This window comes from Stegodyphus dumicola, chromosome 3, assembly GCF_044657685.1.
Source record: "Stegodyphus dumicola isolate Sdum_Otavi_A_Nest chromosome 3, ASM4465768v1".
In the NCBI taxonomy this organism is placed as follows: domain Eukaryota; kingdom Metazoa; phylum Arthropoda; class Arachnida; order Araneae; family Eresidae; genus Stegodyphus; species Stegodyphus dumicola.
In genome coordinates, this window is record NC_140770.1 from 275,489,238 (window position 1) to 275,512,318 (window position 23,081).

Sequence of the window (23,081 nt, forward strand, 5' to 3'; positions counted from 1 at the left end):
CATATTTTTCTAGCAGTTGAAAATCGATTCATTTTGTCAGGTAGTGTTATTTAGATGTCACTAAGATTCACTTTTCGTCAAAAGTAACTGCATTTAGTACAATTATTAAAACTATGAAAATTAAAATAAGAATGTTTATTAAAATTATTCATTACAATTATGAGCATTGGTTGTCCAAAGATAAGGATATCTAATATTTGTTCACTGCTGAAATAACAACTTAGTAAAAGCAATTTTCAGTTTTGTTCCAAGTAAGGAAATTAATACAACATTAAGTAAAACTAATTTTATTAGTTTTCATTTCTGGTCCACAGATAGATGCAAATCCTTCCCAACTGTGTAAGCTGTAACATACATCATTGATGGAGAATGTTTCCGATACGTTGAAAGTGCTGTTTCACGAACTTCATCCCAGTTGTACAGATCCCTAATAAAAGAGGCAGGGGTGGGGAAAAAATGATGGTAAATACTTTAGACATTAATTTAATAAAGAATTTCCAGTTTTTGAAATATATAAATGATTAATGAAAGTTAAAAAAATTCTTAATACAATGAATTTTGAAATCCAGGGAAAAAAAAATAATAAATAAATAAATAATAAAAAAAATTAATAAAAATGTTTGAACTAAAGAATATGGTGAGCTACAAGACAAATTCCTCTGCAATAACAAAATTTGTTTTTCCTCATGCACTACAGCCTAATTCAAGGCTAGTCTAGATAGTTTTCACCATCAAATCTATCATACACCATGGTACTTTATTTGCTTTAAAGTCACTCCTAATACAAGCAAGGCACAGATATAAAAAAACTGTTAGGCTTATGGCTTTCCCATCAGTGGTAAATGGATTTTGCACAATGTTTGCGACTACATCAAAGGAAGTGTGTGTGTCAACAAAAATGATATTAATAAATTTCATATTATAGTGCAACTTATAGACTATAAGTAAGTGACTAAGCATTAACAATATCAGCGATTGTACGTCTGTTCAAAGTAGACCATGAAATGTTTTTCAACTTCTTGTTCTGTTTATACACTTATTGAGTTGTATGTCCAGAAGCTATGCAAAATATTTATCTTCACAACAAATGTTTGGTAGCAAAGCGTTAGCGATTCTTGATCATTAATTTCAACATTTTCAATGATACCAGTATTAGTAAGAATTTGTAATGATGTATATTACAGGGTTATCAAAGTAATATCAGATCATATAAAAGGCATAACTAGTGTTATACACCAATAACAATATTTAGAATTAACCTTTGTGAATGACTTGGGGAAACTGGCTCATATAAAACCATGAAAACCAGAGTAAACATGAAAATACTATGCAGGCAGCCTGTTCAATCACCAGCAACAGAGCCAGAGATGGATCGCCAGTGTTTCAAAGCTTTAGTAATTTGGCCAATGATAAAAAATTTTCAAGTAGAGCAGTTTAATGTGTTATGAAATAATGATGAGAAACGAGGTTAAGGATGTATTTAACATTAGAAATCGTAACTAAAAAAGTATATTTACTCTTGTTTGATCTTGCAGTGACACTGATACATGGATTTGAGATAAGGCTTAATATTAGTTTTAATGGTTGTAATAACATACAGCTACTAAAAACAAGACTGTACATGAAACAAAATTTTAAACAATGAGAATAAAAAATGATATTTAGCAGCTCAAGAAAGAAGTAAAAGAATTTTCATTTATTAAATTACTTTCATACTTCAGATACAGAAAATTCCATTTGATTAATTTACACTTTTAAATAAAGTAAATCACAAGGAAAATTTTCATAAAGAAAAGAGATTACAAGTTTATATCTAGATAAATCTGTAAAGTAATTAAGTTTTAGGAATTACCTTTTTTTTATTTAATGAATATAAACCCTTTTATTTTGGAAAATATAATTTTGATTATTTGTTTTTTTATGCTGAAAGAAGTTACTTAATATAAAGCTAGATTACAAGCAATAACACTAATAAATAATAAAATAAATGATAGCACATGATTAAAAATTATCTTACACTCTTGACACAAAAAAATGTTTAACGAAGATTTAGGTAATTGAGTTACAAACTTGCCTAAAGTTATGTTCTGTACTTTACATTAGAAAGACACATACAAGAAACTCAGTATAAAAGTTAAAAATGGCATTAAATTAGAGGTGGAACAAATCCTAAGTTTTTCTTGAATCCGAAACCTTTTCTCAAATCTTTCAAAATTTTTCATTTAAAATAATAATAATAATAATAATAATAACAATAATAGTGTTAAATGAAAAAAAAAAAGTTAAGAATAGTTTACAAAAATAAATTTATGTTTATTAAGAAGATAAAAATGAAATTTTGTAAATAAATACATAATTAAAATACTTGAATTCATTTTCTCAATATAATTTGAGGAGGGCAGACATTGAGTAACATTGCAAATTTTTTACAGTTTCTACATTTTTTTTAGATCCAAGTAAATGTAGGAGGAAAGGATTATTTCAAGAAACAAAACATGAAATTAAATTCTCCCAAGAAAGTTAAGAAAAATAAGGAATAAAAAGTTCATAAAAGCACACTTGCAGTGTGTAATTCAAGGTCTGTATAAGCATGAAAATTTGAGGATTTTTCAATATTTTATCCCTATATAAAGCAATTACCTGTATATTGGTCGCACAAATTTCATACGTCCTTGCTCCGTGGCAAATTTTACGGCATGGGGTACAATATCTTTCCAATGAGCTCTTAAGCCTGACCTGATCCACCTTTAATAACAAAGAAACAAAAAAGAGTAAAATACAAAAACTATACAGTTAAAAGTTAAATATGAAACTGAAGTAAGTAAATAAATAAAAAATGTTACCTAAAATGAATTTCAGAATTTTTCATAGTCCCAATTTTATATACTTCATCTAATTTTTCTAATTTTTTCACCGACAACGGTTCCTAAAAAATGAATAGATTTTATGTGACATATATACATACACATATGTAAAATATACACGTACATTTATAAAAATGTAAAGAATAATATACAATTTGCAGTTGATGTATAACTTTTATGTAATCTACTGGGTAATTAATAGAAAAATCCATCAGTATTTTTTAAACAATGATTTGAAATCCACAGATATACATATATTATATTAAAGAATAAATCACAGCAATGCATACAGAATACCCAGGAATAATTTTTTAATTCAAGAGTATAATTAAAATGGATAAATAAGCTGATTTGCACATTAAAATATCCAGTTAATAAATTAATTTTGATATTTAAACTGGATCTAACAATTTACCTTCAAATAATATATTTCAGCATTCCTATTCCTGATACATTCACTTAACAATTTGTTAAACAAAATGTAACTCAAAATAAAACAGTGTAATTTTATTAAAATCGTTTTGCCTTATGAAAGTGAATTTTTATTATTAAAAGATTTTACTATATTTATTGTCTTAGTGTTATTTAAATTCAAACAATGTTTAATTCAACGAGAATCTAACCAACGTGAATAAAAATACCCATGATACAGTAATGGAAGAATTAAAGGCAGTTAAAAAAAAAAAAATCCTTTGTCCTCACCTAAAGGAACAGATTTTACAAAATCAAAGAAAGAATTTATTTTAATTGTTAAATATTTAAAACAAACTGAAAATGTGGAAAAGTTATATTTTATAATCTCCATCAACACTTGCTGAATGAACACTCTCCCTTGCTGAAATTTTGTGCTTAAATACATTCGAGATTATTTAATTTATCATTCAATATTTTAAACTTTTTAAGAATGCTGCATTTTTCAAATTAAATAAAACATATACTATCCTAATTGCTATTCTCAAAATACTAATTCTTAAACCATTTTTGTAATTCAGCGATAAAGCCTTGCATCACTTATTTCATTAGTGATTATAATGCCATACTTTCAAACCATGTAACATTTTAGCTTAATTAGCTGGAATGTTAATGATTTAATTAACCTGAGACTTTGTACTTGAAATATTGCAACACCCATACACTATCATTTGCATTTGAAGATGCCAACTGCAGTAAGGCAAAAATTTTTTAAACTGATATGCTCTAGTAATTTATCAAAGTACCCAAACTTGAAAAATCACTGAAACATTTCCTGATAAGCAGAAGAATGAAGTTATGAAAAGCAGAAGATACTTTCAGTCATTATTCTCATGTAAAGAGCCAGACTGGTCAATATTAAGGATGGTCTGGTTATTTTGATTATTTGGCACAAGTACAGTTTTAATCATAAATCAATTGAATGATTATAAAATATGCTAACTGCTTCAGAATAAACTGAAATTCTTGATAATTAAAAGTGATTATCTGAAAAGTAAAAAGTATCAATGAATATGTGATTTTTGCACTTTACAAATAAAGATAAGGCCATTTGTATTAATAAAAACGTTTTTCTATGTAAGCACAAAAATATTTCCTCTGAATTAATTTGCTATATAACTATTAATTTGTTTAAGATTTAATCATTTTATTTTATTTCCTCATAATTTATTTATATTTTTAATTTAGGCTTAATGTATAAATTGTATGGAAGTATTCACAAACTCATCAAATATTATAGCAGTGTGAGTGTTATTAAATATTATGGTGTTGGGTGGTAGGTAGAGAAACTTTATAAACTTGAACTCTTCGAGTAAATAATCGAGATTTAGTGGGTGAGCAGGGGCATTGTTGAGGATGAGAAGGGCTTGCATGGGTAGGTTGTTTTCCTGGAGATATTTTTTTAACAGAAGGGTCAAAAAACAGGTTTATCCACTCCACAGAGAATTTCCTGGTGACCCACACCTTCAGATTTGCCTTCCACATAATTGGCAGTTTTTCTTTTAAAATCTTATGTCACTTAAAGGCTCTGGGATTTTACGAATGATATACTAGCAGAGGCTTGATTTTGCAGTCGCCACTCGCATTGGCGCAAAGCACTAGAGTTAATCTATCCTTCATGGGTTTGTGACCTGGCATCGTCTTCTCCTCTGCCATTATGTAAGTCCCATTCGGCATCCTTTTCCAGAAAAGCCCCGTCTCGTCACAGTTGAAGACTTGCTGGGGTATGTATCCTTTGGCTTCTATCAGTTCAGAAAATGTTTTGATGTAAACCTCAGCTGCCTTCACATCCGAACTTGCTGCCTCACCATGGCTGATGGAGTGAATGCTGGTCCTTTTCCTAAAGTTGTCAAATCAGCCCTGACTAGCTTTAAACAAGTCTTCTGATTCCTTGTTTGTGGAAGTATGTGGGATCTGCTTCAGCAAATCACTGTAAATCGCTCATGCTTTCTCACATATGATGCTTTGTTTTAAGGTTCCCCCTTGAAGCTGCTTCTCTATCACCCACACCATCAGTAGTTTCTCCATCTTTTCATGGAGAGAGGTCCAGAGCTTAGAAATTATTGTAAGCCCTTAACTGGTGTTATACCCTTTATCAACTTTTTCTGTTTAAGCACAGTACATATCATTGGTGTGCTACGCCCGTACATACTCGCCAAGTCAATTACTCGCACACCTTGCTAATTTTTTTCTATGATTTCATGTTTTAATTCAATAGCCATCATCTTCTTTGGACCCATGGTTATAAAAATAAATGCAATAATGTTTTGAAAATGTACAAAAATCAAAAAAACACAAACCCAACTTATCAAAAATGCTTCGAAAACGAGGGAAACAAGCACACAGACTGAGGTGGGAGAAACTGTTAGACGCTGCACACAACACCAACATGTGCACGCACATTGTGGTCGTGTGCAGCAATGTAGTGTGTGATCCCTCATATTTCAAATCTTGCTCTCATCTCAAAGCAAAATATTGCTTGCTCAGCGGCTCATATATCGAAACACTCGTATATTAGGGCACTCGTATATCGAGGTACTACTCTATTTCAAAAGATACATTTATCAACCATTGGGAGAGGAATGGGAATAATCACAAAATATTGTGCAAGATAACAAAGTGGAATTAACATTATTTGTATAATGTCGACACATTGTAATGTACGATAGTCTCTTAATAATCACAATTTCCTAAATGTAGATGTTTATTTACATGACAAAATCAATAATCTTGCCAGGAAGGTTGCTATATGATAAGAACAGCTGTCAAAGATGTTCAGTGATGTAGACCTATAAATTTTCCCATTCATAAAATGACTGCAAAACATGCTAATGTGGCATTAAATCAGTTCAAAAACACTGATTTCACCTAAAAGATTTTTTAAGTGAACCCCTGCTGAAGTGGCTAGAGGCTATGGATTCATCAAATCTAGCTTTGTATATTAGCAAAATATGTCATTTACTACCACAAATGTGTCATCTATTAGCTATGAAAATGCCTATTTTGTATTTTACCATAATCACACACTAGGATACTATGTTTCATATACGGCTCTACAGGCGAGCTGTATAAAACATTGTGCTTAAGGCAATGAGAGTATTAGGCACCACAAAAAGGTATTTAGGAACTCGGGAAAGAGGTGCCACATAAATTTCCTACTGCTGATTTTACCATGGAATACATGATGCAGGTAAACCAAGACAAGAGGAATAGGGAAAAAAAATGGGCATAAATATTTTATGGGCAGCAAAATCTTTTAAATGCTTAGGGCCTCTGAAGTCTTAATCTGAACCTGACCTACAGATACAATACATGACAAGTCCTATGATACACTTTGTAAGGGCAACAGGAGTGATATGACTTTTGTACTTGATGCAAGAAGAAATGAAATATTTCTTAGAGATATAAAGAATAATAATGAAAAAAAAAAATTGATGAAAATCATTACTCTAATAAGGCCCACTTTTATCATATACTGCCACGTTCAAATTATAAAACTCCTCAAACTACATAAAAGTTTTGCTGCATTTTTTAAGGGCAACAGTACAACATAAATTTACAGCCATTTTTACGAATAGGGCTCAGTAATTTTTATTATTTCCACTTCTTAATTTTGCCTTTTAATATTATAAGGCAGTGCTTAAGCCCTGCCCATCTCTCATTGGTGGAACGATCTGTTATATATGCTAGTACTAAAAAATGTGGGCAGATTAAGCCATACTATCTATTATTCCTAGTTATTTTGGCCATACTGATCGCTAATTCTCACCATATACAACTTTTTGAAAGATACTTGAATACAGAAAAATCTCAAATATGAAGGAAAGAATTAAACATTGCATTTTGGCTGCTTCAATTTTTACGTCATATATTTAAAAAAAATAACCTCGTTCTTTGAATGAAATTACTATTGAACATTAATGGAGAACATACTGAAGAACAACAGTTCTACTCAAATTATCCACATATTCAAAGCTCTATCACTAGGTATGGCACTGTAATCTATGGCTACATATTGTTACAAATTTGCAACAAATTTATTTTTACAATAAATGTAAAAAAAAAAAAAAAAAAAAAAGAAAAAAGAAGAATATTTTGGAGTACTTGCTGTCTAAATTTTTCTTCAGCATAAACTTTAGAACTTTCTAAAAAGCACACTTAAATAGATCTACTTTAAAACCAGTATCTCAACAGGGTGCCTAAAGAAACATTTCCCAGAATTTTTGTTTTTGTGATATCTGATTGGTGGATTTGTGTGAAAACCAGTTCTTTGCAGAAATCATATGAGGGACAAAACTTCAAGTGAAACATTTTCAGTTCAATTTCAAAAAGTCCTGCATAATTAGCTGGGACACAAGATCTAGTGAAGCATGTTTGAGCTAGGAACCTTTCAATGGTAGGAAATGGACAAGCTCATTTTTTGGAAATGTTTCTTCTAGCCTCATGCAATAACCCAATAAGAGATCTGGACAAACTAGAAACAATAAATTATCATAATTTTACAGTGCATTTCTGTAAATATCAATGGCATTAAAAATATTGATACAGGTACTGCATTTGGTTACAATACATGATTGTTACGAATTCTGTACATAAATGGCCGATTTTAGTTTTATTGTGTGTGAAACTGTTTATTTCTTTTGTATAATGTAACATGAAAATCTATAGGAGGGAAACTTGCCAGAAAAGTAAGAATACAGGGGCAAGTCTATTTAACATTGTACTCAATGTTAAATAAAATTTGGCAAGATATTGCCAAGCTGGCAACAATTTTGGTGACTAATTTTTGTGAGTCGCCAAACTTGCCAACATCTTGGTCCAAGCCCTGTATCACAGTAATGGGCATAGTAACTGAATAACTGTAATTGATATTGTATGTAGCTGTAACCAGAATTCGACCCTCATATGACTTTCAGTAGTTTTGAGCAGCAGAAAGTGCTAGAAATATCTCAGTGGCCGGGTGAAAACTATATAAGGCCGGAGAGAGCATCTGCCCAAAGTTGAAGCTGTTGTTGTGAGCAACTTCGGAGTATTGAAAGCTTCACCTTTTAGATGTGTTTTGCATTGTGTCTAACGTTCTTAGTAGTTTGAAGTGTACCTACTGATTGCATTCTGTGATACTGTGAACCTTATGATTATTTCCAGAACTCTGAAATTTTTTTTTTTGGGGGGGGGATAAAATAAATTTCATCAACCTATCATCAGACCTGTGTGCATTCGATCTATTGCGAACCCGTACATATGCAACAACAATAATTTGCAATATCTAATGCAGCCAATTTGTGTTAAGCAAGTTTTATAGATCATTCAGCATTTAAAGTAATATTAAAACTAATCAAATAAAAATATAACCTGTTGCAATAAGAGCGAAAGGAATTCACAAATCTGGTGTGACGAAAAGTTTTCAATGTCTTTAAAAGTAAATTGTGCTAAGTCATTATCATCAGCTTTGATCCAACTGCTGCTCAGTTCCACACACTTCTTTGCCAAATCACAGTCATAACTAGGTAGCAAAGGATTAAAAAATTTGAGGGAAAAGAATTTTAAAATAGCACCTAACAGGCATGAAATTTTTACATGTAAAACACTTAAAATACCAAATACATCAACTGTAGACCTGATAGTACAATTGAAAAATAATACTTGAAATAACAAAACAAATGATACAATTATATAAACACAATAATAAAAATTATGAAACAATTTAATACATTTATTTCAGTGCATTATAAAAATGTAAACCACAACAAACATTTCAGCTAAAAAGAAAATTCTCAAAACAATATATGAATTTTCAAAATCTGCATTAATTCTTAAGATTTCAGAATGAACTTGAAACCTCAATTTTAATTCAGATAATTATATAGTTAATTAAATTTATGAATTTTAAACTAAATGCCCAGTGTCTTAATGACCTGTTAAAACAAGAAAAAATGAAAACTAAAATGTCATGCATATATATGAAATGTTTAAAATTTAAGATATAAAATTACTAAAAATACATATAAAACAGCTAATACTAAGATGATTAAATTTTTTTAATGCTTCTAGGAAATTCAGATTTAATTTTAAAAATAAATAAAGATTTCAGTTTATTTCTGGTGACAGTATAATAGAAAATTAGGTAACCCATCAAACTGACATTTTGATATAATTTAAATAAATACATTTTTCATAGATAATGCACACCACCACTAATATAATAATATTTTAAAAGTTTAAAATTCTAAAATAACACAAAAGTTTAAAAAAAGTGTTTCAATACCAGATACATAAAATTTGGCATTAAAACATTTTTAATTAATTACAACAAAGCTGCAGATGCTTATAAAAATTATGAGCTAGATATATTGTATATTAAATAGATTTTAATCTATATCAACAAGATACGTTATTAAGAAATAAATTAGACGAATTATCAAAAAATATTATTTTAAATTACTCACTTTGTTAATCAATAAAAGAAAGAGTTAAACAGCTGTGTGCTTTGAATGTAACACTCCGAGCATAGGCTATGAACAGGATCACATAGAAACAAATTTAAAGGATTAATATACGATACAGTGGCAAGAGCTGCTAAAGGCTGTTTCTCAGTTCTTTCTGTCCTTTGCCCCTGAGTTTCCAAGGTATGAGCATTGCTATGAATTTTATTTTATTTTTACACGTTAACTTTAAATATTACACTTCTTTCGAAGTTAACAAGAAAGTGCAGGCCAGATAGCAAATATTTTTCCAATTACAAATGAAAATATCTATTTCAGTAATTATAAAGCAAAATTAGCAGTACTTCATATATTACAAAATGAAATGTTAATACAATTTTCCAATAGAGTAATACTCTGACTTACATGAACTTGAAATTAGGCAATTACTTATTTCCCCCTCCTTGGGTTTCTCACACTATTTAGTATTTTGGATCTAATAAGCATCATTGGGGAATCTTAGAATGAAATTTCCCAAAAAAGCTTGAATGGAAGAAAATTTGTCCAATCCGTTTAAAAGTTAAAAACATCATAAACTGGTAAAAATATAAATAAATAAAACAATAAACTCATTTATGAAAGAGAAGAAATTGTCAGTCTTGCTAGGAAATTAGATTCAGAAGTTGATTATCATCACATCAGCGAGCTGTTGGATTCACACAGCAAAGGGCTGACAAATGATGAGCTTAGAGATGTATGAACAAATCATCATAGAAAAAGATGACAAACCCAGATCCACCAGAAAAACACATCACAATTATAAGCTTGACAGAAGATTCTGACTCAGTTGAAAAAGAATTATAAATTTTGGAGGAAATCAACAAGGTGAGTAGTTTAAAAATCATAACTAAGCAAACAAGAAATTTTACTTGATTAGAAAAAGGTAATGATCTGTCAGTTGAATAAGATAGAATTTTAGGAAGCCATCATCTTAAAATAACTATTTTATGCAGCACATTTATTTAACTTTTTTACTGATAATGTATACAAAACTATATCCTTTATTACACATTTTCCCTCTAAATAAGTGTTTTTTTTTAGTTCTTGATTTTGTTTAACCTGCTGAATAGCACAGTTTTTTGGATATGCTCTCATAACCAGATAAAGGTGGTCATATCACTAAGTGGGTTAACTAGAGTTCACAAGCATTATTACATAAAAGCTAGATCTTAACTTATGTGAACCTAACTTGCATGTTTTTCATCAGTCTCCACTTATGATGTAACTTTAGGATATTATTGTACATAAAATATCAATAAAAATATTGGAAGATATTTTTTCAAATTTTATTTATGATCATTTGTTGCCTTAAATACTAAATATGTGAATATATACGTATATAGACTGGGACAGGTGTTTACACATTCTTAGAACAATTTGATAATGAATTACAAAATGCTACTGTTTTGGAATAAAAATTTCTCGCATTAGCTTATTACTTAAAATGAGGAATATCATCTGCTACTTTTAAATTTATTCTTTCAAAATGTCATATGTTAATAAGTGGATCTAACAACCTGTTTTGGATCCAAAGAGAAATATTCCTATTCCATAGCTAAAAAATGCTGTGAAATGTATAGTAATAAAAATTTTGAAGTACAAAATAAGCAACCTCATTAATTCTAAATGAATGCCCAAAGAAGGTATGTACAGTTTCTAATATTTCTAAAGTTAATCATTGGGAACAACAGAAAATTCATCAATACAGAAATCAACATGCAGAGTCTTTACATCTGCAGCAACAGTGAATAAAATACTAAACCAAGATTTACAACTTAAAAAAGCTAAAAAACATAATGTTCACCAGCTTTTGTTGAGGCATGTGGCTCAAGGCAGAAAAGTTTGCAGAACTCTGTATGAAATCTACTTAGCAAGTAGGAAATACATTGCAAGCTTTGATGAAGCATGGATTTACATAAATGATTGCAACAACAACAACAAAAAAGTTCTATTTATAATCAAAAGCAATGAGAAGAAAAGTGTACAAACCTGGTTCTGTCAATGCAAGGAAAATTTCAGGAAAGGGTACATATTGTTGCAGCATTGTTATACAAGAAGAATTAAAAATAAGAAGAGAGGGGAAATGTTAAACTTAACATATTATCAACAGAAAGTTTTGCACCTGATTTTTACAGGGGGGGGGGAATTCAATTCTTTATCCCAGTGTCTTTTAAAAAGTGAAATTTCATCAAGACATCATACTTCGAAAAGTACCACTGCATTTCTTGAAAAAGTGAAGACTGCTACAGATATTGCTTATACACCTTTTCAACATATTCCTGCTAAGTCCCCTGACATTTCATCTAGGGACTACTGTGCTTTTGCCTTTTGAAAAGCAAGCACAAACTTTCTAAGCACAAACCCACCACAATGGATGAACTCTGGAAAGTAATGAAAGAGAAATAGAAATTTCATGAAAAGCACTTCTATCATGGAAATCATGATGTAGACTTATAGTCTAGAAAATACACTCTCAAATCAAGCATGTAAAAAAGTACTCTTTACATTGCAACATTAATTTAAGCAGCCCCAAATTTTTCTAAAATGTGTACACACCTTTTACATAATATTTTAAACAATTAAAAATGAGTGATCTCAAAACTTTGAATTAAACAATAAGCTAAAACCTGCAGCACATTCAGTAGAAAAAGTAATAATAATAATAATAATTTTTCTAACAGCAAAAACCTTTCGGCAAAAAACAGCAAAAAACTTTCAGATAAAATGTTGGAATAAGAATAATATGACAGTATAAGATAAAATAATAGACCAAAAGAACTGAAACTGATGCGAAATGGTGCATATCTTGCAGTGGCACTCGAGGTGGTAGCTATGCAAAACAATGTAGTAGAACATCCATGCTTCTGAACTACACAATGAACAATTTAAAAAAGTAATTGTTTACAAATCCAACAATTTCTTATAATTTAAATAAAATGATGTAGCTGAATTGCTCATTAATGTAATCCGACATGACTCAAATGCAAACAGTAGCTTAATTTAAACCAAAAGTACAATTTCAAAGCACTGTTATACTATCTATTGTGGTGATGGTTTAAAAATTATACTACTATATTAGTTTCATAGTACTGAAATTAAAAATAATTTTTTTATAGATCAAAACTATTAAATTAATAGAAAATAACATCAGTTCCAAAAAATAATAGCAACAGCTAGGATTAAAAATACATATTTAAGATAATCCAGAATTTTTCAAGGAATTAAAATTATTGGTAAAATGTCTCATAATTAATAAAATTTGTTACAGCTCTTTTTAAAAAACTGCACCTGAAAATTGAATTATTAAACTGAATACAGGTATAAATTGGAAAATTTTATCACAGTTGATTTAAAACAGGCATGAAAGTGCAAGATGGCAAAAAAAGCTGAACAACGCGCGGACACAAAATTGCACAAAAACTAAACCACATTTTAATAAAATATCAACCTTTTAATATAAAAAGTATTAAACATATAATTAAACTAAAATAATACTTGTACTTACTATTTTGCTATTAATTTTATCTTCCACTTGCAAAAAAAAAAAAAAAAAAAAAAAAAAAAAAAAAAATCAGTAAATCACCAAGAGATTGTAATGAATTAACCTTCTTTAAGATGCTCTTTATGTAACTTAATTTAACACTTGATACATGAATACTGTACAAAACATTACAACACACTAATATACATATTTATGTTATATATTACTGCCCATTTTCAAGCAATGACAAGTTTTAGAGATAATATATATATATATATATATATATAACATAGCTTTCAATTATCTTCACTTTTCATTCAATAAACAGTATATAACACCAGAAAAAGTAGTCATATGAGATAATATAGTTACAAAATAACATATAGTTAAAGGAGGAATATAAAAAATAACTATTCTGTCTGTCTCACTCGATCCTGATTAGAAATTTTTATGGAAAAAGCTTTTTCTTTTTTGCTACTTTTGCAGCCAACATTTCTAATTTCCGTTTGCGAGCTAGTCTCAATTCCTTTTCAGCAGCCTTTATTCAATCCATTGATACTTTTTTTAAATTTTCTGCAATGTTTAATTGCTTTTTTTTAGATTCTTGCTCCTCCTTTTTTTTTTTTTATCTCTAGCTCTTCTTTATACAGTTTATGAGCATTCCTTAAATTTTTACATAGAGTTTTGTGTACTGGAGAATGCAAGTGGTTATCCGTATGTCCGACAGATGGCGCCAGCACCAATCGCTGAAATTATTGAAGTCTCGTTTGACGGTTGCTTGCTCTGCTTTGATTCCATATTCGTACGCATCTAGTTCCGCCTTTCTACATGACCCCACCTACTTTGCCTTGATGTGAAACAACGTATTTCGCGATCTCTGGCATGATGTAAAGTTTTTATTTACAGAGAAAAGAGGAAGAGAGAGAGCATGTCCTCTGTTTACCCCCCCCCCCCCACACACACATTTGCCAGTCGCGATTTCTCAACGGTTCTGGATTGATCTTAGAAACAGCCCGGGTGACTTTCAAAAAAGTGGAAAACTTTCATGCCTGTTTTAAAGAGAATTTTTTCACAAATTAATATATATCAATTGTAGTTATTTTGAAAGGATAGTTACAAAAAATTCTTCTTTTAATATAATTATTAATTTACATCATTGTAACATAAAACTAATTATTAATGATTAAATTGTTGATATACATGATACTTTACACTTAAATCAATGGAAGTATAAACTGGAAAATTTTATCACAGTTGATTTAAATGGATTTTTTCAAAAATTATTACATATAAACTGCATTAATTTTGAAAAGCTAATTTAAAAAATTCCTCTTTTAGAAATTAATGGGCATATTTTGCTTCAGGACATTAGATCACTGAATTCTATTTCTGGTAACACAAATGCTTATTTCTGTTTCTTTTCTTTCTTTGTAACATAACTCTAACTGTCAATTTTAACTGATTAACTGCAATCATACTTACATTGCTAACAAAAAAAAAAAAAAAAAAAAAAAAAAAAAAAAAAAAAAAAGCACCTTGCATATTCAGCCTTCTAATTAGTAGCTTGCAAGTAGGGTGCATGACATAAATTTTTCGCTTCCATTTTTGTGTTTTTCTATAAGTATTTGCATATTATATTTGTTAACTACTTTTAAACAGCTTAGTTTATTTATTGACTTCTTAAATATTGGGATTACTTCTACATTTTTTTTTTACAGTTTCCAAAATCTTATTGAGTTTGAAATGTTTATTAGAATTTAGTTTTTAAATATTCTCTCCTGATTCAGAAGTCAAACAACAAAAATCAGCGTTATACCTACAAAATTTTGTTGTTTGACTTCTGAATTAGTATTTATTCGGCGTGTTATTGTGTCTTAATTATTCTCTCCTGGTTTGCTATAGTTTATACATTTAACAGAATTAATTCTTTTAGATATATTTCATATAGTTAATTTTTTTTTGACTTGTGTAATGTGCTTGCCAATTTTAATTTGCATTTTTGATTCACACTAAACCACACTTTCAATTTCAGCTAGGGGGTAGACTACATTAATTTAGCTATTTTATTTTGCTTAAATTGCAACTGTTTTAATTTATAAAAATAAAAATTTGCTTTATTAAATTCTTCATTGTTTAGTTCAGAAATATGGCCGTCCTGTTATATTACCTTAGACCATCAATCCCACATAAAGGAATATTAACAGATATATATGTACCACTGTATAATTTGAATTCCTTTGCTTTATCCTTTTTTTATGTTTTCATATTGTTTTTCAACTTTTCATTTCAAAGTTTTTGTTGTTACAAAAAGATTATAATCGTATTCCTTTGATTTATTATCTCGTATATTTATGTGAAAATGTTGATAGATTAAAATTAATGACAAAAACTTCAATAATGTAACCTTATCTAGTATTTCATTTATAACACACACACACACATATATAATTTTTGTCAGAATTTAAATTTTAAATATTGAATAGATAGATATTTTGCCGACATTTTAGTTTCTTCCCCAAATTTCTCCTTTTTTGAGAGCTCTACTTTTCACTACTTACATAATAAACTTGTTTCTTCACTACTTACATAATAAACTTATTTCTGTGAATTCAAAAATCTTCTATTTTTTCTGCCAAATTTCTCACACATGCCAATTTTTCAACAACCTTGGTATAGTTTGTTAGAAGTGCGATGTCAAGGATATTTTTTTCTACTTTTGGCAGGTTTTCACATTAATGAAATGATTAAAACCAAAAACGGTAAATTTTTTCCTTCGATACCACAATGCCAGTTTCAGTGGTAAAATAGCTGTGCCTTTACATCACTTTAGCTACATTCAAGAAAATTTTGTCATTTCCTTTTTGTTTAATTTAAAATCTTTTTTTTATTAAATTAAATTAGATTTTTTAAAATTAAAATAATTGTTTTTAAAGTTCTTTTAGCCTAAAGGGCAAACTCTATTAGATGAAAAATTTGCAAGTTTATATTTTATGGTTAATCTGGTCATTGCATTTCCTTTTTACTATATGATGATGTAATTTTAATATAGAATTTTCTTTACTCCTATAGTAGCATTTGTTGTTTTTAAAGTTTCAAGAACTGAAATCATATAGAGGTAATTGCTTGGCTCTTTGAGAGAGGGTGTACATATTTTGTCTAGGAATTTGAATTTAATTTGTTTGTTTATAATTTCTGTTTCTGCACTTGGGCAGTCAAGAGAAGTGAAGAAACAAAATGGCAATGACGAAAAAAATATTATTAGAATAATACTATTTTAAAAGTAATAAATAACTTTCTTTAAAATATAGCAGTGAAAAATTATTCTTTAACAGTATAATAACATCTTTATGATATAGCAAGAGCTATAAGTTACCTTTACTGTTTGGGTTTTAATGATTTAAATTATTGCCTCCTGATGAACCGATTTGAAACATAAAAATATGAAAAATAAATTTGCACTTTTTCAATTTCTGTTTTTCAGTTTTTGCAATTTAAAGTTTAAGAATTTTTTTTTTTTCAATACAGTTTTACTAATTCAATTTGCATATTACTTAGTTCTAAAACTGAAGAGTATGACACGGTTTTCTTTATCTTAATTTTTCAAGGATAGTATAATTTTTTTCCTTCTACTTTAAAAAAAATTAATCTTTTGTTTTTATATGCATATATATATTTGTACATACACAAATCAAAAGATTAATATATATATGTGTGATAAAAACAAACTTAGAAGTAATGACAAGCAGAAATCTTAATGACATATAAAAGTTGATCCATAATGAATAGAAAATTGGAGGTGAAGCCAGATTAAATCTTCATTTTTTTATTTCAACAAACATGTTGGCACATTAATTGTGCCTATTCCAAAAAGTATACGTTTTAAGTAAATTTGCAGTAAGATAGAAGGAATAGACAGCAATCCAGCTAAGCTTAGGAAACAATTGTGTTATGTTCAAAGTGAAATATTAATTCAGACTGAATTAGTTTTGGTTCTCAGTGCATTTTGATAGGATAGTTAACCCTTTGTTGCATACAAATAATCTAGAGAAGTTAAACGAAAATGTTTGTATTTTTTCTACAAAATAACCTCAGTAAAAATAAAAATAATTAATTTTATTCAAATTCAGTTTTAAATAATTGCTACAGTTTGTTCACTACAGTGGACAGCATGCATATACGTGCATGCATACTCCCAATCTCTTCCCAATGATTTACGGTCATAACCTCAGTAAAAATAAAAATAATTAATTTTATTCAAATTCCGTTTTAAATAATTGCTACAGTTTGTTCACTACAGTGGACAGCATGCATATATGTGCATGCATACTCCCAATCTCTTCCCAATGATTTACGGTCATTGCAATTGAAATTATTTCCTGCCTTGTTTGCTGTGATCATCACCATCTTCTAAATGGTAAATCTACAGCTGATATGTACATACAGATCCCCTAAAATACCTTCATTTCGTTGATTGTGATTAAATTCATTTTGCTATGATTTTGTAACCTGTACCTATTGAATTCAAAAGTCAAATGTACTAGAAATTCCTTGCCAAACATAAACATTTCTAGTGGTGTTTTGGTTTGATAAGCAGTACATTTGGGTTTCAATTCACTCTTTTCGGTAGATCTTTATCTACCCACTCCACAATTTTCTCAAACTGACATTTAAAATAAAATGTCTAAAATGACTAATTATGAATAAAAAATGACAGAATAAGAAAATGTAAGCAATACTATATAATGTTTACTATGAGAAATTGTACTAACTTGGAAACAGAAGTAGCAGCCATTTTCCAAATAGCAATGCTTTACTTAGTGATGCTATACAGCCATCTAGGATCGACAGTTGAAAGTTCTAATAATATAGAATGAACAAACACAGGAATAGAATCTGTTAAGGCATTCACAGAAGAATAAACAAATTTAAACTTTTGTCCACTAGAGTGGACATGATGCAACAAAGGGTTAATACTGCTGTAAAATTACTATTGGCTGTCTGAGTTTTAGTTCCATTTACATTCTAAGAATTACATAAGAATGATATGACATAGAATAGTCTCAATGCAGTGCAAATAGAGGTTATTATTTTTAGAACTGAGAAGGGAAATTTACGCTACTAATTTAATCTTTTACATATTCTGTATTTTTCTTACACACATATACTATATATATATATATGTATAATAAAATTTTGGGTTGAATATTTTTATTGTGAGTATTACTGAACATAGAGCTTTAGTAAAACTATATTTCTTTGATAAATGATTACATATATGTAAATAGAAAGAGAACAGATAATCACAGAAAGCTTCTCATTAAATATTTTATGCTAAAAAGGTTATAAGAAATCAAATTTGAATTATTTTTATATAAGAGGTCAGTGAATTATTATAATTATTAAAATAACTTATTAATAATAATACAATTGACATATACTATTACTTACAACAGCACAGGAAATTAAATTGAAAATTATTGGTTCATGAAAGTAAAAGAAAAGGATTACTCAGGTTTAACAGGTGGCATCCCTGGTGTGTATAACCAAGAATTCCAATCAACACTGTTTAGAACATCTTCCTACAATATAAAATATCAATAAAAATGATAATTAAAAATAAATAAATAAATAAATAAATAAAAAATTAAAAACAAAACAATTTTAAAAAATTAAATATTTGAATAATTAATTTATAAATTTATTTTTTATTCTAAAACTCAGAAATAAGAACCAGGCAAATGTTGCAGTATTAATACAAATAAATAATTTATACAAAAGATAGCACAGAACAAAAACTAAATAATGATGAAAAAATAGCATAATGAAGTCAAAAAAACATAACTGATGAATCTCAATAACTATTCTTCTTTTTGTAACTGAATTTCTTACTTTGGTTTTGCATAATATTTTCTGTTAATTATTTTAATATAAGTAGGAATTAATATTAAATGATTAATATAAACAGTAGAGCAAAATATTACAGACACTAGCAAATGTAAACCTGATTATTTCCTTAACTTTAATCTGTATATGGTGTAACCTACAACTTCTGTTATTTTGGATTATTATTTTTTTATCTATATCTAATCAATGATTTGACACAATTATTTAAAATATTTTCAAACATAGTTATACAAATACTTTACAAAACTTTCAGAATCTTGCCCATTATTTAATGACCATAATTCAAATTTGTTAGTAGATTAAACACATATAAGAGAAATCAAAGAATGGTTTTAAAGAGTATGTGTGTATCAATTCTACAATATTTCTGAATTAAGTTTGAACAGGAAATGAAGAAAGACTAAGAACTCTTATTGCTCTAACTCCAAATAATAAAAACTTCTAATTATCCAGATTGCTTGTTATTTTTTCGAGGCCAAATTAAATTTACTTTCAATTTAAATCTTTTCACTAGTTTGAAAGATTTTTTTAAGATATTATATTTATTCAGGGCTTGATTTAAAAAATAAGATGTGCTGGAGCCCTACGGAAGATCACCAGGAAAGATGAACAAAAAATAATAAAAAATGAAAATGAAATAAAGTATAAAAATTAATAATTTACATTAACAACAAATCCTTAAATAATGAAATAAAATAGCAGATCAGATTTTGAGGCTTCAGCTAGTACTGTAGTATATTCACTCAACTATTATGAACTGAGACATGCTCCAATAAGCTTCTGCTGAATTTAAACACTGAACACATAATGTAGTGTAATACTTGTATTTTTAAGAGAGTACGGCAATGAAAAAAATTAAAATGGTTACAATATTTCTAACGAGAATAGAGAGAGTGCAAGAAATAGTATGAGGACATGCAAGAACATTTTAACAGAGCAATGTGGATATGAAAAGAGAGAGAGTCAGATACTCTCTGAGATGATTATCTGCCAATATAATTATAGCTATCAAGCAGAATGTGTTTTGGGAGGAAAATGTCAACAATCTGATCTGCAATCTAAGAAAATATGTTAAGATTCTATTTAAGCAGCTACTCGCATTCCCTATATTTAGTTGCATCAATCTGAAAGATCAGCAAAACCCTTTGTTTGCAGGGAAGGGGAAGGTTCCAAGGGTTTGAGGCATTTATCTTACTTGATGCACATTTAGAGACAATAATAATGGCTCTCTTTTCCTGCTCAGCTGTGAATGCAGATTAGTGAAATTGATGATATTGAATCAGAGCACAAAATGGCATGACCAGTATAACAATGAGAACTTTAACTTGTTTCAAAATATGCTATTATAAATTTATTGCACAGCTTAGAGATTTTGATATTTTTGTTTCTTAAATATCTCAACTTCCAGCCATTTTTAAGGTACACATTCAGAAGTTAGTATCAATTTCCATACGTTACTTATTATCAACATAAAATATTATGAGATCAAAAGAAATTTTTGCTGAAATTATGGCTCAGTTTCATAAAAAGAAATGTCAGAACTCATCTTATTTAGGGCTCCAGTGCACATTCACTTGAATTACGATTTATATCAAAAACTGAGAAGTACCAAAGCCTAGCTGAGCTCCAGCGCAGATTAAGCTTTGCATTTATTACAAACTGTAAGTAAAAGAAATTTAATATTATAATTGACAATATACTGATAAACTGATATCTTTCAACACTAAAAAATAATGTATTAGTGTTAATTTTAGCTGAACAAAAGTTACGTGTTTTGTTTTGTGAAATAAAAAATACACTGATTACGCAAATGTTGTTATGCATTACACTGGTTATGCAAAAAAACAACACAGAAATAAGTTTTTTCCAAAAAACAAATAAAAAATACACTAAGATTTGCTAATACACAGGATATTGGGTTACAGCAGGTTCTCAATTTTCCAAACTCAATTTAAAAGTTGTAAAATTGAATGCTCAAAAATGAGAATGATATTACAGGAACTGTAAACCCAGGGTCAAAAGGACAATTTATAAAAATGCGTAGGTCATAAATTGCAGGTTAATATATATATATATTGCAGGTATATATATATATACATATGTTATATATATATATGTACAGGGTGTTTATTAAGTCTCTATACATTTCTGAGAAATACTTTCTAATTCTAATTTCTTTGGAGGCGATCTGAAAGAATACTGTCAACAGAAGAAAGAAAAACCATTGTTTATGCCCCTATACGTGGATTAATGTATCCATAGTTGCAGGAGGACTTTGCCCGCAAATCCAGAAAACAAGCCCCTACCAGAGCAGCTATTAAAACCTTGGTAAACAAATTCAAACAAACTGGTAGCATTAAAAAATGAAGGCTGTTCTGAGAGATCTTCTATAATGCAACAAATTGAGCAAAGCATACAAGAAATGATTATACGTAGCCCCCAGGCATCTACACGAAGACTCGGCTGGGAATTTGGTACTGTTTGGGAAACTCTACGCTGTCACTTAAAGAAGAATGCCTACCACATTCAAACTGTGCACAAGCGTGAAGCTGATGACTATGCAGCTCGGCAAGCCATGTGTTATTATTTGTTGAAAGCTGTGGAACTTAATGGAGATTCTTTTTAGCAATGAAGCCACATTCCATTTCAATGGCCATGTTAATAGGCATATTTGTCAAATGAGGGTTGATGAACAATCAAACGTGTTATACGAATCTCAGGAAGACACACCTAAAGTTAAGCTATAGATTGAAATAACTAAGCTCTGTGGACCTTTCGTGTTTGCAGAAAGGACCATCACTGGAGAAATTTATCTTGTTATGTTGCAGCAATATCTTGAGCTACAGCTAGTATCAAATGGCATTATTGACACTGTTGTCTACCAGTAGGATCGGGAACCTCCCCTTTTTGCCATTATTGTGCATAATTATCTTAATGAAACATTTCCTGATAGGTGGATTGGTCATGGATCTAAACGGCTTTGGGCTAAACAATCATCCAACTCATCTCCTAGACTCTTTTGTATGGCGTTTTGTCAAGTTCAAATTGCACCGAGTAAAGAGTGGGAGCACTGAACAATTAAAACAGTGAATTATGACTGCAGCAGCTGAAATTACACCAATAACTTTACATAAGGTGCTCCAGAGTATAGAGGAATTGTGCCTAGACACTAAGGGGGACCACATTGAATTATACTAATTTAATGTTATGTTGCATTTTCATATAAATAACTTATATTTTAGAATAAAGCCTGTTTAATCTATGCAGTAAATTTATTCCATTCTAACTAATTATCTAAAAGAAAACTAAACAGCAAGAAACATATATCTTTTAATTAATTTAATTATTTTTGGACTTTATCAATGAAAGAACAAGTGAATTTCCAGTGGTTTATTCAGTGCACAAATATTCAGGTATAAATGAATACACAAACTAAATAAATGAATGAATAATATAAACATTGAGCTTGAGATTTCCTTCCAAAAAAAGTTTTAATGCTAAAAGATATATAAAAAAGTCTATGATGTACCTTTTCAGGGAAATATTTATACAAATAACTTTTCCAGATATCAGTATCTACAGACTGGTATTTGTACTCTTCAATATAATCTCTTAAAAATTTTTCAAACACTTCTGAAATGAAAATCATGTTAAAATTTAGAATCTGAATAATCATAATTAACCAGACTTAATATATCTATATGTATATGATAATGAATGTCTGAATCTTAAGAATTCAAAATGTGAACAACATCTTTTACATGAATTAATCAGTATAATAAAGATGTGATTTCAAATCATATATTATTTAAACATGTCTAAGTTGCAATGTTGAGTTCTCCAACATGTTTAATATACTTTACACAACATAGCATTCCA

At 29.1% G+C, this 23,081-nt stretch overlaps 1 protein-coding gene across 2 annotated transcripts in view; it reads right to left on the minus strand.

The window, feature by feature from the left end:
* Nucleotides 1-120: 120 nt before the first annotated feature.
* LOC118183070 (leukotriene A-4 hydrolase) overlaps nucleotides 121-23,081 on the minus strand; it is a 72,449-nt gene continuing 49,488 nt past the window's right edge. Inside the window, exons 12-17 of one of the 2 annotated variants that reach the window (XM_035352497.2) lie at nucleotides 22,732-22,835; nucleotides 18,807-18,877; nucleotides 8,688-8,838; nucleotides 2,844-2,926; nucleotides 2,641-2,745; nucleotides 121-427 (exon numbers count right to left, since the gene is read on the minus strand). In XM_035352497.2, the coding sequence (XP_035208388.1) occupies nucleotides 298-427; nucleotides 2,641-2,745; nucleotides 2,844-2,926; nucleotides 8,688-8,838; nucleotides 18,807-18,877; nucleotides 22,732-22,835 (644 nt within the window). In that variant the 3' untranslated portion in view covers nucleotides 121-297. Of the gene's footprint in view, nucleotides 428-2,640; nucleotides 2,746-2,843; nucleotides 2,927-8,687; nucleotides 8,839-18,067; nucleotides 18,156-18,806; nucleotides 18,878-22,731; nucleotides 22,836-23,081 lie in introns of those variants that run through there. The other variant, XR_015040461.1, reaches the window with a different exon arrangement.